This window comes from Populus euphratica, unplaced genomic scaffold, assembly GCF_000495115.2.
Source record: "Populus euphratica unplaced genomic scaffold, PopEup_1.0 scaffold30.1, whole genome shotgun sequence".
Lineage (NCBI taxonomy): Eukaryota > Viridiplantae > Streptophyta > Magnoliopsida > Malpighiales > Salicaceae > Populus > Populus euphratica.
The window spans coordinates 763652-777964 of record NW_011499869.1 but is presented as its reverse complement, the minus strand read 5'-3'; the positions used below and the strand labels follow the sequence as shown (position 1 = coordinate 777964).

At 33.8% G+C, this 14313-nt stretch overlaps 1 protein-coding gene across 1 annotated transcript; it reads left to right on the top strand.

The window, feature by feature from the left end:
- Nucleotides 1-5: 5 nt before the first annotated feature.
- Nucleotides 6-5722, top strand: LOC105126810 (ETO1-like protein 1). Its single transcript, XM_011027801.1, has 5 exons — nt 6-1008; nt 1116-2831; nt 3253-3544; nt 4731-5040; nt 5292-5722. Exons 1-5 carry the CDS (start codon nt 878-880, stop codon nt 5510-5512), a joined length of 2670 nt encoding a protein of 889 aa, XP_011026103.1. The 5' UTR covers nt 6-877; the 3' UTR covers nt 5513-5722.
- Nucleotides 5723-14313: the final 8591 nt, after the last annotated feature.

The following is a 14313-nucleotide window of genomic DNA, read 5'->3' as shown; positions in this document are numbered from 1 at the left end:
CTGTTCCTCTCCTTTTCTTTCTTTTTCTCTCCAGTCTCCAACGACAACAAAATTTAGAAAGAGGGAGAGAAAAAAAAAGTAGAAAAAAGGAAAAAACTTTCCCTTTAACCAAACAAAAGAGAGCTATCAAAAGCGGGAATTTAGAATTTTTCCCTTTGGATTCCTTCACTTTGATCACTCTGCAACTTCCTCAGGTTTTGTTTTTTCTCAATCTCTGGTTCCCTCTTCAAACTAAACTCAACTGGGTCGCTCTCCCCTTCTCGTTCTATTATCTACTACTATTTATTTGCTATTTTTACTTTTCATTTTGGGTTTGTTTTGAAAGGATAAAAGGTGGGTTTGGTTTGGTTTGCCTTTTTCTGGTAGAGTTCTTGAGGTAGCTGTTGGTGGGGTGGGTCTTTGGTCTTTGCTGCTTTCTTTCACTTTGCTATTTCAAATTGTTTTCGAAGGTGACTGAAGATTTTTGTCGTGTAATTCAAGACTACAAGTTATTGGCTTTCCATAACTGTCAATTTGAGTCAACCCAAGAGGGATCTGCAAGATTCTGACTGCCTTAAAAGCTCCCTTTTTTCATGGTTTGTATTTACTTATTCAGTGACACCTTTTGCACACGATTGTTTGCCTGTTGTTTGTATTTATGAGAAGTGTTCTTTAGATAAGAGTTGTTGTTTTGTGGGGTTGGAAGATTTATCAGCTAAGTGTTGTGATGTGTGATCACAAGCAACAGTTTAGGCTTTGTATTTGTTTGCTCTGTGCTGCCAAATTTTAGGTTCATTTCAGCTGGGGCGGAAGAGGGGAGAGAGAGGAAAGAATTGAAAGAGTGAGGACTAATCTGACTACTGTGGAGATCTGGGACTTGTTTAATCTCTTATGCCCCATGAGGGCTTCCTTTACCTCTGATTCCTGTAAAGAATCACAACTCGACTTCTTAAATCCTCAGTCATGGCTTCAAGTTGAAAGAGGGAAGCTTTCGAAATTCTCTTCACGGTCGTCTTCTTCTTCATCCATGTAAGTGTTTTTTACATCTGTTGTGGTTTCTATTAATGAAAAATGTTAAACAAATTTATATTTGATTTCAATAGATTGAGATTTTGTTTTCTTGTTGGGTTAATTAGAGAATCACTTATCAAGGTCCCAGAACCACCAGTGCAACCATTCTTTAAACCTGTTGATTATGTAGAAGTTTTAGCTCAGATTCATGAAGAACTTGAATCATGCCCTCCGCAAGAGAGGTCGAATCTCTATTTATTTCAGTATCAACTGTTTAAAGGCCTTGGTGAAGCCAAATTGATGCGAAGAAGCCTCCGTTCTGCTTGGCTGAAGGGCAGCACTGTGCATGAGAAGCTTGTATTTGGAGCATGGTTAAAGTATGAGAGACAAGGGGAGGAGCTCATTTCAGACTTGCTTGCCACTTGTGGTAAATGCGCACAAGAGTCTGGCCCAGTAGATGTTTCCTCCGAGCTTGATGTTGATATAAGTTCAGGTTCCCATGAAACACTTTCGATGATGAATGGAAAACATATTTTAAGAAGTGTCTCTTTTAAAATTGGAGATGAGAAAATTGTTTGTGATAGGCAGAAAATTGCCAGCCTTTCTGCTCCGTTTCATGCCATGCTTAATGGATGTTTCTCTGAATCACTATGTGAACACATAGATTTATCTGAAAACAACATATCGCCTTTGGGTTTTAGGGAAATAAGCGAGTTCAGCATGACTGGTAGTTTGAATGAAGTGTCTTCAGATATTTTATTGGAAATATTGATTTTTGCAAATAAGTTTTGTTGTGAAAGGCTAAAAGATGCATGCGATAGGAAACTTGCATCCTTAGTGTCTTGCCGAGATGATGCTGTCCAGCTCATGGAATGCGCTCTCGAAGAGAACTCCCCTGTCCTTGCGGCATCATGTTTGCAAGTTTTCTTACAGGAGCTCCCTGATTGCTTGAATGATAACCGGGTGGTGGAGATATTTAGCCATTCTAATAAACAACAGAAAATGACCATGGTTGGATCGGCCTCATTTTCATTATATTGTTTATTGAGTGAAGTTGCTATGAACCTTGATCCGCAGTCTGATAAAACAGCTTTTTTTCTGGACCAGTTGGTAGAGTCAGCGGAAACTAACCAGCAGAAGCTGCTGGCCTTTCATCAATTGGGGTGTGTACGGCTCTTGAGGAAAGAGTATGGTGAAGCTGAACGTCTCTTTGAGGCAGCTTTAAATGCTGGTCATATATATTCTGTATCAGGCTTGGCTAGGCTGGGTAACATCAGAGGTCATAGGCTTTGGGCTTATGACAAGCTCAGTTCTGTGATTTCATCTGTTACTCCGCTTGGATGGATGTACCAGGAGAGGTCCTTGTATTGTGAAGGTGGTAAGAGATGGGAAGACCTTGAAAAAGCAACTGAGTTGGATCCAACCCTAACGTACCCCTACATGTATCGCGCTGCTTCTTTGATGAGGAAACAGGATGTTAAAGCTGCACTTACAGAAATCAATAGAATTCTTGGTTTTAAATTGGCATTAGAATGTTTGGAACTCCGGTTTTGTTTCTATCTAGCTCTTGAGAATTACCAAGCAGCAATCTGTGATGTTCAGGCAATTCTTACGCTCTCCCCTGATTATAGGATGTTTGAGGGACGGGTGGCTGCATCCCAACTCCGTACTCTTGTGCGTGAGCACGTTGACAATTGGACAACAGCAGATTGTTGGCTGCAATTGTATGATAGGTGGTCTTCAGTTGATGATATAGGCTCCCTCTCTGTCATATACCAGATGCTTGAATCTGATGCTGCCAAAGGTGTTCTATATTTCAGACAGTCTTTGCTCCTCCTTAGGTATCCTCTGAAATCTTAAACGTTTACAGGCATTGCTGCATTAAAATAATGTCCAGACTTTGTTGCCGAGTTAGCTAGAATGCACTTCCCTACCTTATGGCATATGCAACCTATGAATGAATACTCTTAGTAAACAATATCCAAAGATTGTGATAGCAGGATGGCTTATGATTCCTTTACATTTTATCCCCCGCATTGTGCTGTCTATAATCAGAATTAGTTTATAGTTTCTTTTCTTTGCTTAGCATTCTTTTCAGCCAAACATGTTTCTTTAATTTTCCTGACATGAGTTTCTTTTCCCAGTGGGTGTGACTTATGATTCCTTATAGCACAATGTTCATGTGAAATAATTTTTATATTGGAGGTGGTAAGATTATGGTTATACTAGGATTGCCAATAATCTTCCATCTGAACTCATCAGGTTGAACTGTCCTGAGGCAGCCATGCGTAGTTTACAATTAGCCCGCCAACATGCATCAACTGAACATGAACGTCTAGTTTATGAAGGTTGGATCTTGTATGATACGGGCCATTGCAATGAAGGGCTTCAAAAGGCAGAGGAGTCTATCAACATCAAGAAGTCTTTTGAAGCCTTCTTCCTTAAAGCCTATGCTCTCGCTGACTCTAGCCTGGATCCATCTTGCTCTTCAACTGTTATGTCCCTGCTTGAAGAAGCTCTTAAGTGCCCTTCAGATAGATTGCGCAAAGGCCAAGTATGATTTTCCTGTCCCCTACTTTTTCTTTGAAATGGGAATTACTGGCATTTGCCAATCAGATGTGTATTGGTCATTGACAACGATAATCAATTACCTTAGTGTGATTTTTCTCTCTCAAGGTTTTCTTGTGTTAATACCTAGGGCATCATTGACTCGTAAATAAAAACAAATAAGAAACAGAATATGAAATCTTGCACCTGTGTCAAAAGCATTGCAGCAGATCATTGATGGTGATTGAGCTAATTGTGCTATGATTGGATATTATTGATTGGTTGGTGGCAGTGCAAAATGTGCTATGATTCACTGCAAGTGATTGGTTGATGATAGAGCAGCGCAGCAGTACATACGAGGCATACAGTGGTGACTGCACTGGTAGGAGAAGTTACTGATGCTTAAAGTTATTTGAGACAGTGAAGTTCAGAAAGTTGAAAAAGTAAACTCGCTAACTAGACAAGATTCAGGCATTCTGCCTTTGTAAACTGCTGTTAAGAAATTGTTTTCTAAAGTTCTGCTTGAAAATGCCAAGCTCTGGAAGACCACATTTGAAGCTGATTAGAATTCTTGGAGTGATTAATAAAACAAACAAGAAGCACTTGCTCATTTTTTTGGTGCATTACATGTGTTGAAGAGCAGATTCATGTCTCTGTTTTGGATAAACTCTATCCCAAAGTGAGAGTCATCATAATATGAACCCTGCATATTGTTCATTTTGGGATTATCCTCATGGAAAAGGCATTCAATAACTGATGAAGTGCTGTTGTGCTGTTCTTGGAGTTTTTTATTGGGATGGTTTATCTTCATTGTTTTCAAGATGTGTGACAGTGGAGAAGCCACTGAACATGAGGATAGAGCATCCTTATGTTTTTGCTTGAAGGATGTTAGCCTTACTGGCAGAGTTGAAGTTAAAATGGCTCGGTGGTATGAGATAGATAATGAAGGATATGTATTTTTTTTTCGCAAACCTTTGATAAAAGCAGTCCCTCATATCAGGATGGTCTGTAGTTTATTCACTTATTTACAAAATTACGTACAACAACCATTTCATTTTCCTGTTGTGCCAAATATAAGTAAATTTATTGGGTAGAATGATGAATCACTTATCATTGCTTTCTTTTTCTAGCATTATGTTTAAGTACTAATACACGTAAAGCAGACCTCTGCTAATATTTTTTTGACTTGGCAGGCACTTAACAATCTTGGAAGTGTCTATGTCGACTGTGGGAAATTAGACTTGGCAGCTGATTGTTACATTAATGCTCTTAAGATCAGGCATACCAGAGCACACCAAGGACTTGCTCGAGTTCATTTTCTCAGAAATGATAAGATTGCTGCATACGAGGAAATGACAAAACTGATTGAGAAGGCCCAGAACAATGCATCTGCCTATGAGAAGAGGTCGGAGTATTGTGATCGAGAACTGACGAAAGCAGATCTTGAGATGGTTACACAATTAGATCCCCTTCGAGTGTACCCTTACAGATATCGAGCTGCAGGTCTGATTCGCTCTCCCCTTCCCGCTCTGGTTTTTTTTGGGTCTGAATTGAGTGAATGCCAATGATCAAAGTGAGACACTGACGAGAAGCTAATTCTTTATTTAGTTTGGGATTCAGAACTGATCTCAATGAACATCAAAAGAAGGGTTTTTTTAAAAAAAAATGGGTTGTTGGTGGCTTTTTTTTATATTTTTTTCCATTTAGTTGAAGCTCAATGATACTCAAGCTGCTTTTTGCCGTCTGTTGAGCAGTTTTAATGGACAGTCACAAGGAGAACGAAGCCATTGCTGAACTTTCAAGGGCGATTGTATTTAAAGCAGACCTTCACCTTCTACACTTGCGGGCGGCTTTCCATGAGCACACTGGTGATGTATTGGCTGCATTACGTGACTGTCGCGCTGCTCTCTCTGTGGACCCAAACCATCGAGAGATGCTGGAACTTCATAGCCGAGTAAACAGCCATGAGCCCTGAATTCACAAGGATCCAAAATCATCAAAGTGCATATAAAAAATACTTGAAGTTTTATCATCCCAATGTATACCAGCGAGCTTGTATTAGTCCATGTCACATCTATTCTTTCCTGGCCCCTCCTGTCTTTCTTTCTCCATTAATTTATGCTCTTAGTTTTTTGTAATTTAATTTAATCAATATCTGAAAATATCAATGTTCTTCCTCATTACATGTCTTAAGAACCAATAAGGGTAGCTTATGAACCACGAAGCAATCGGTTTGACGGCATCTTTATCCAACATCAATCGTTGTGAAATTCTCGCACATAAATGAAGGATGCAAAAATGTTGGCCAGGACGAAAATCTTAACCCTAACGTTGCGCGTGTGACACTAAGACATGTAACTCGTAATCCACAGGGCGATTCAATTATTGGAGCTCGTAGATGAGGTTTTCCTCCCTTCTCATGGGAACATTAGAGATGTGAACCGCTTCGCTCTTCATATAACAGTAGTGAATCTCTTGGGAAGCAGAAAAGCAGACCTCAAGACTGTAGAGCTTAGGCAGTTTGCATTGAACTGTCAGGGACACTCGTGTCTTGAGGGTTTTTTTGAGCAGCAGAACTTGAGTCCTTTAACCTGGATTTTCTGAAGAGAATTAGAGGCTTCCTTGCTGATGGTTACAATCAACTATAGATAACTGACTCTCCTATGTAACCACCGTCACCTCCACGCTTAGAAACAGTTTTTTGGTTTGTGCATGGGTTGCCCTGCAAATATCTCAGTACTCCCATTGTTTGTGAGCTGCACGCTAGGGTTTGTTCCTGAATATTAATTTGATTTCTAATTTTAGAAAGCCTCACTTCTTTTCAATTGGAGGAAAGAAAAAATATATACTTTACCCAATTCTTTAAATTTCAATTTTAAATAACCCCACCTTTTCTTACGAGGGAACAAGGTAAATCTTTACCTAATTATTTTAATAAAAAAATTAATTTTTTTTTCCTGTTACAGTAATTTATCCCTTTGATATTCAAATCTATGTTTTTTCTTTTTATTTTCTATTTTTGGTTCATTTTTTAGTTTTCAAATAATACTACCCACTTAAATTAAGAAAATATTTTCTATATTAATATAATGCATTTAAGAAAATAATTTTTCATAGGTATGAACTCCAAGATTCAAACCTGGAAAGAAACTTAAACCCACTACACAGGTTGTAAGTATTAAAGACTTGTAAAAAATTTCAGACCCAGTATATTTTACTTTCTCTAATTAAAAAACGAAAAGGAGACTCAAATTAGAGCACTTTAATATTGTGCTAGATAGATTTTGAGTTTTTAAAAATAATTAAAAAAATATTTTTAATTATGATTTTAAAAATATATGTGTTTAGTTAAAATTACAATGATTTGAATTTTTACATGTAAAATAAATTTTTATTAATGAAGAGTAGGTTATTTTAACTCCTATGATACTACGATTTTGAATGCAATTATATGTGAGATCCAATAAAAAAAAATTGTTTATATGCCATTATGCAAAAATTAGAATTAACCATTGTTTTAAACATGAAGAGATCAATTAACAGTTTTTTAGTTTAAGGAATTACTTTTTTAATTGAAAATACATATAAATTATTTTTTTATAAAAATTTTAGTTCGGGGAGAGAGGTTAATGCACCCTTATTATTATTATTATTAAATTATTATTATTATTATTAATTTTAAAAATTTTAAAGCTTTCAATGACTATATTAACAACTACAATACTCTAATTTAATACCAAAAAAAAAAAACGTCATGGTGTCAAGTTTTTACTACTTGCCACCGAAATGTTGCACCCTTATTGTTCTTAGCAGTGCTAATGTAGCAATTTTTTAATTTTCATAACTACTAACGCGGGGAAAGTATATCGTCTGAGCTTCGAGACGTCCTCTTGTTCATCTCAACACTTCTCACAATCAGACTCCTTTGTTATTCGCCAAGAACTGTTTCCTATAAAATCTAGGGAACGTCCGTAAACCTTTACAAGAAAATCTTAGGTTTCTGCAGAGCTTTTACCGAACTTGAGTAATGGGCAGATTCAAGATTGCATCTTTTTCAATACTATGTGCAATTCTTTCCATCAATACCATTCAATCTTCTATGGGTTATTAGAGTCGTGCAAGATAGATAACGATAATGGTGGTGCCCCTGCAGTTTACGAATCTCAAGAGTGTACACGTTGGGTTCTCGCTAATGGGTCTCTTCAAAATCAGAATCTAATCAGCTGTCGGTTTGCCACATTCCAAGGATGCTGGGAATATCAAGGAGACCGTGTAGTATATATGTAATCTGGAAATGAAAGAACCCTTGCTGAAGAACAACTCTCTTGATCCTGAGGAGGACAGTTAATGTTGTGGCTGTTTTTGATGGGCATGGTGGTAGAGAATCAAGTGAAATGGGGTCAAAGATTTTGCTTGATTACTTGCACGGTGTGTTCCTGCCGTGTAAGCTAATGGGAAAACACAAAGGAGAGTTAGTTTGAGTGATTGTAAAGCCATCAAGTTGGAGATTTTGAAAGCAGAGCATTGTTGAATACCATTTTTGACGTTGATCTTAAGCTTTACTCAGGAAAGAAATGTTTTTGATTTATTGGCTTTCTTTAATCACAATTTTGGTTTGAGACTAATCATTTACATGGTTTCCTTTTGTGTGTGCTTTCAATTTCAGGAGGCTATAAAAAACGACCATGTCTCCTGCTCTACTGCAGCTATGGTTCTTTAGAATGATGGGCAGAATTTAGTCACCAAAGAAAAAAAAAAACAAAAACTAGTCTCATTCCTGATTGGGGGATTCAACTAAGGATGGCAATTCACTGTGTTGAATTTCTCATATTTATACTTTACTTATTATTTATCTATTTATCCAATAAAAAATTTAAATATTGATAAATTATATATATATGCGCACGTATTATCTAACTATTACCTGTTATTCAATAAAATATAAAATAAAATAGTTAGTGCTTGTAAATATATATATTAAATGATTAAATTCTAAATATTATACATATTTGTGTTTTTTGTATTAATATTGAGATGTGTATATAAATATTATATTAAAAAATCTAAACATTACAAATATATCTATATAATATAAATATATTTTTTAAATTATTTTCAAAGTTTTAGATTAGGTTTGATAATATTTATTTTTTATATTATTTACCGTATAAGATAAATATTTAAACAAATATTTATCCATTGAAGTTGGATAATATCAATATCTAACAAGTTAAGATTAAATTATCTTCCCCGTATTCCACTAATCTATGTAAAACAGCAGCACAGTGTCAGCAAATACCCAACAATACATCAACGATTTCCAAGAAAAAAAGCCTTTCAAAATTATATGTACTGTAGGAAGTTGGTAGCACTTCAAAAGTTCTCTATTAGAGGAACTTCTTCTCTCAAGGATGATTAATTTGGAAATTAGTACTAATTGTTGAGATGAACTATTCACATTGATCATCCATGGACATTTTGGATAAAAAACGAAGAAGAAGATGCTGAAACAGCTGGTTATCGAGAAAGTAATTCAATCTGAAGCACGCAATAAGTAGCATCTGCTGCAAGGTGCCTGAAAAGTTAGAAATTATTGTGCGTAGATGCAGCATTTGATAATATTTGAAATCTTCAGGTATAAATATTACAAAAAACTAGCATACTTGTACTTTTAAAAATATTTAATATAAATATTACAAAAACTTGAGATATTATTAATAAATTTAAGTTTAAAAACTAAAAAAACTAACTTTTTTTAGGCTCAGTTAAGGGATAGCTGAGTCAAGATATGACATATTTTTTTAGGACTTAACTAAGTGACAGGTTTTTTTTTTTTGAGCTTAGCTATAGAACAAACACAATCTTCATGGGCATAATCCAGAGAAGGATCCACCTTTCTTATATTTTATATCCTGCTTTTCTTTATATCTATTAAGTATATAAAAGTTTTTTAAGAATCAATTATATTTTTATTGATATTAATATTGTCAAAGAAATAATGTATTAAAGTTCTTTAATGACCCATCATTTTTTTATTCATATTAAAACACATGTAGATTTTTTTCTCATTAATATATATATGTTAATAATATATTTTGTCTTTAATATTATTATGATAATATTCTTTTTAGCCATTTTTCATTATAAAAAATTCATAGGTTATAAATAAATCATGAATTCATTAAACAAAAAGATTCAGAATCTTAATTTTTTACTACATATTTATTTGCAGAGCATCTCTATACAATGTTATTTCATTTTCTTTTAAGAAATTATTGACTTAATTATTAGAGAGTTTTTAAATTTACTAAAAGAAGCTAATAAAAGTATTGGGCACTTGCTTGTAGCCACCTTAACTAGAAAGAATAGATGAAATTATCATAACTAAAAAATTAATTAATTATTCAAAACATGATCTTTACCCCTAAACTAAGATTTTTTGAGACATTTAAAAAAAAATTATAATTTTTGCTATTAAAGTTTTAGTAAAATGATTGGTTGGTCCCTTCTGGAAAAATTTCACTATTTCTTCCCTCCATTTCCAACTATGTTTGTGAGTTCGTCCTTCATTTTTGGATGACGTGGAATTAAAGTTTGTTTCTTGATTTTTGTTTAAGGAATATCCTTTTACAGTCGACTTTCTTTTTTATTCAGATTAAAATCACACCTAATATTGGATTAGCAATCAACATTCCTGAAGCCAAGCATTAACAATCTGCATGTGAAATAAACGAAGACAATTGAACGAGTAAAGTTCAAGCCATTTTAGGGATTCAAAACCCTAGCGGCGTTCGATCAAGTTTTCTCTGATCTTCTAGCAACCGACACGCGGATCATGCAAGCAGATTGCTCGATGTGTAGGAATACCAAGTACATTCATACTTGCTACCAACTTTACTGGGTTTACTGCAGAGTCAACTCTAGTCAGACTTTGAACGTCTAATTAATTCAGCATTGTTGAATTACATGATCAACTGTTTCATAATCTGCCACGTACCCTTGTTACTCAGCTTCCTTCTTCCCATAAAAAACCGCGCCAACATATTGGCTCCGGACCATACCATGCCAATTGGCAACCGCAGAAGGGCTATCCATCCCTTAAAGATTTGTTTAATGCTTCCAAAACCCTAATTCAAACCCTGAAATTTATTCATTCTGTGCTGGTACCTGACAGGTACAGAGACGGATCCACTATTTTATATAGCAGCTGGAGCCTTATCATTGTACGCTGATCCAGCAAGGTTGGTTAAAAGGGCCTGTTAAGATATTTTTGTCTCCTTGAATCACAACAAGTCTCATATACAGGCATCATCATATATAAAACAAAGGGTGTAGAAAAGAGATGGAACTGCGAATATGCTGTTACGGAGACATGCATCCTTTCATGGACTCCAATGAATTAGGTCAATCAAACACAAATAATATTACTTTTCAGTGATTAAAACTTTGTTTGTTTTTAGAAAAATTATTTTTTAATGTTTGGTATTGTTATGAAAAATAAATTAGAAAATATTTTTTAATATTTGGTTATGTTATGTAAAATAAACTCGAAAATAATTTATTAATGTTTTATTTTTCTCAAGTTTATTAAAATAATAAGAAACAAATCTTACAAATTAAAAAGTTGAATGAGAATGAAATTGAAAAAAAATATAATTTCATAAATTATCTCAAATAAAATAAATAATAATCAAAATAATAAAGATCAAATTTTAAAAAAATTAAAAAATTAAAATAAATAATTAACATTTCATAAAGTATTTCAAATAAAATAAGTAACAATTAAAAGAATGAGAACCAAATTTGATAGATAAAGGATCAAAGTTAATATAAAAATTAAATTTTAAAAAATAAAATTGAAAAATAAATATTCAAAACAAAATATATATAGCAATCAAAAGTTTGAAAATCAAATTTGATATAATCAACAAATAATGATATTTCTAAATTTTTCACAACTTCCAGAAAGTATTTTCCACCCAAATGTTTTAGGAAAATACTTTCCTTAAAACCAAGCCAAATTTTTCTTTGATTTAAAAGTGATTTCCGCTGACCAACTTTCCTAACTGCAAACAAACACATGAAAGTTTTAAAAGTGATTTTTCAGAAACACAAACACATTAAAAAAAAACACTTTCCTGAAAACCAAGCTAAATTTTTCTTTAACTGAAAAGTATTTTTTGTTGACCAAAAAATATTTTCTGTTGACTGAAAAGTGTTTTTTGTTGAACAGAAAGTGTTTTTCGTTGACTAATTTTTCTAATAGCAAATAAACACAGAAAAATTTGGAAAATAATTTTCTAAAAACTACTTTCCGAAAAACAAACATGACTCAAACTCTTGCTTCTTTGCCTGAATGAAAAAAAATGAAAGAAAGTAATTTATTCTATTTTTTAAAAAAAGATATATAATAGTAAAAAATAATAATTTTATACATTCAAGAGAATTGTAGAAGCTCCATGCATTGCAATTTTCAATACTTCATAGTAATAATCGGTAAACTTGGTATATTAAGTTTATGTTTGGCATAGTTTTAAAACCCGGCCCGGCCCGCGCGGGTTGACCCGGGACCCGGCCGACCCGGGGCTGGAACCGGGCCGGGTTGATGAAAAAATAAGATAAGCCATGACCCGGTGTGACCCGGACGACCCGGCAAAACCCGGTCAAAAACCTGGTGGTAACCCGTTGTCTTTTATTTATTTTTTTATTAAAACGACGTCGTTTTGAATTTTTTTTAAAAATAGAAATTGACCCGGCCGACCCGTTCGACCCGGTCAAAACCCGGTGACCCGGTCAAAACCCGGAACCCGGGCCTTGGACCGGGCCAGCCACCGGGCCGGGTTTAAAAACTATGATGTTTGGTATGAATTTCAAATTAAATTAGATGAAAATTGATTATTATTAAATTAGATATATATATTTAGCCGGTTCAACAAAAAAGTAGTAAGAAAAATTAAAAATTCAAAAAGATATAATTTTACCCTAAAATAATCTTGAAATAATTAATATTATTTTTAAATTAACATGTGTTGATACATAGATTAAAAAATCATCTATAGATTAAAAAATCATCTATAAATAATACAAGCATGTCATGTTTAATATATGTATTTGGAATGCACGAGAATATTTTATGGATGAAATAAAACAAGATCTCTTTCTTTGCCCTATGCATGGATTTAATAAATGATCCGACCAAGATGTTGAAAGGAAACCATTAACGGTGATTGGTAAATGATCCATGCAAGTTGTGGAAAGGAAACAAACTGCCATTGGTTCTAGATCACTTCCCTTCGTAGCTAAAGTTTGATTTTGTATTTCATTTATGTTTTTTTTTTAATATTTAAATTATTTTTAAAATTATTTTAATATACTAATATCAAAAATAAATTTTAAAGAATTATATTATTTTAATATATTAAAAAGTAAGTTATACTCCGATCTCAAAGACTGCCGCAATCTTTTGCTTTATGCCTCAGTCCGATTAAAAATTGTTTGCTCGAGAAGAGTGGGAACACCTTAGATTAAGCTATGGTCCATCCAAGTATAATAAAATATCTCTCAGAATAATATACATGACAGGCAACGTGTCTTCTTGTTTGATCGCCACGTATGCCGCTGCTTGATTAGAAAAGAAAAACACGAGCTTCCTGATTCGTCGGGGCAAAAGACCTGATGGGCAGGAAGTCTTTTTTTGTTTTTTTAATTGAGGAGACGAAAGGCTAGCGAATGCGAAGATTATTCGGATGGTTAGTATAACGTGGCCCTTTATTTGATAGACACGTATATTACTCTTCGATTTAAATATTAAGAAAGAATATCGCTCTACCCATAAAAAAATCGAAGGATGACGGGGATGAAAAATATCTTCTCCAAAGGAAACGGCATTGAATACTTTTGTATAAAATAAATCGTTACAGCTGTTCTATTTATTATAAACCATAGATCTACGAATTAAAGAGAAATCATAGATTCTCTTCTGTTTTTTATTCAGAATTGTATTAAAAAATTATAATTTTTTTATTTTCAAAACAATAGAAATAAATATTATTTTTAAATATCCTCTCCAAGTTAAGCTACTGGCCGTTGACGCACCAATTTGATCCAGCAAACTAAGAATTTAGTTAGTTTTTAAAAGTATTTTTTATTTAAAAATATATTAAAATAATTATTTATTTATTTTTTATATTAATACATTAATATTATCAAAAAAGCACTATATTTTTTAAAACAAATACCCTTTAAAAATCATCTACAAACAAAAGCACTCTGTGTACATTTCATAAATTTTATTAAATTACATTTCTTTTGTCGTATAGATTCATCAAATATATTTGTTAGTGCATGTTTTACCTTTCATATGCAAATTTCTCTACTTTTTAAAAGTGCAAGAGTATTGACTCATTGACTTTATTTTTCCTCCTCAAGATAGAGCTCACACCCTTGAGCTAATCCTAGCTTATCTCCTAGCATTCCATAATTGGTACTCCCTGCCAACTAAGCGTAAAAAGGCCATGATCATTTTACCTCCAATCAGGACCCTTGAATAATTCTTTTGTGATTTTGATTCAACATGCCAGTAATTTTCTGTGACGTTAGCCAATTATTAGTAGGGTCTTAGGCACCACTCTCCTCCAATCAAATGTCATAAAGTCACCACCCTCCTCCAATCAAATGTCATAGAACTATTGAAATCTTAGATACCCAAAAAAAAGTCAAAAACCACTGCATAGTTTTTACTTCAACATAATGGGTCCCGTACCTCACCTCCACCGT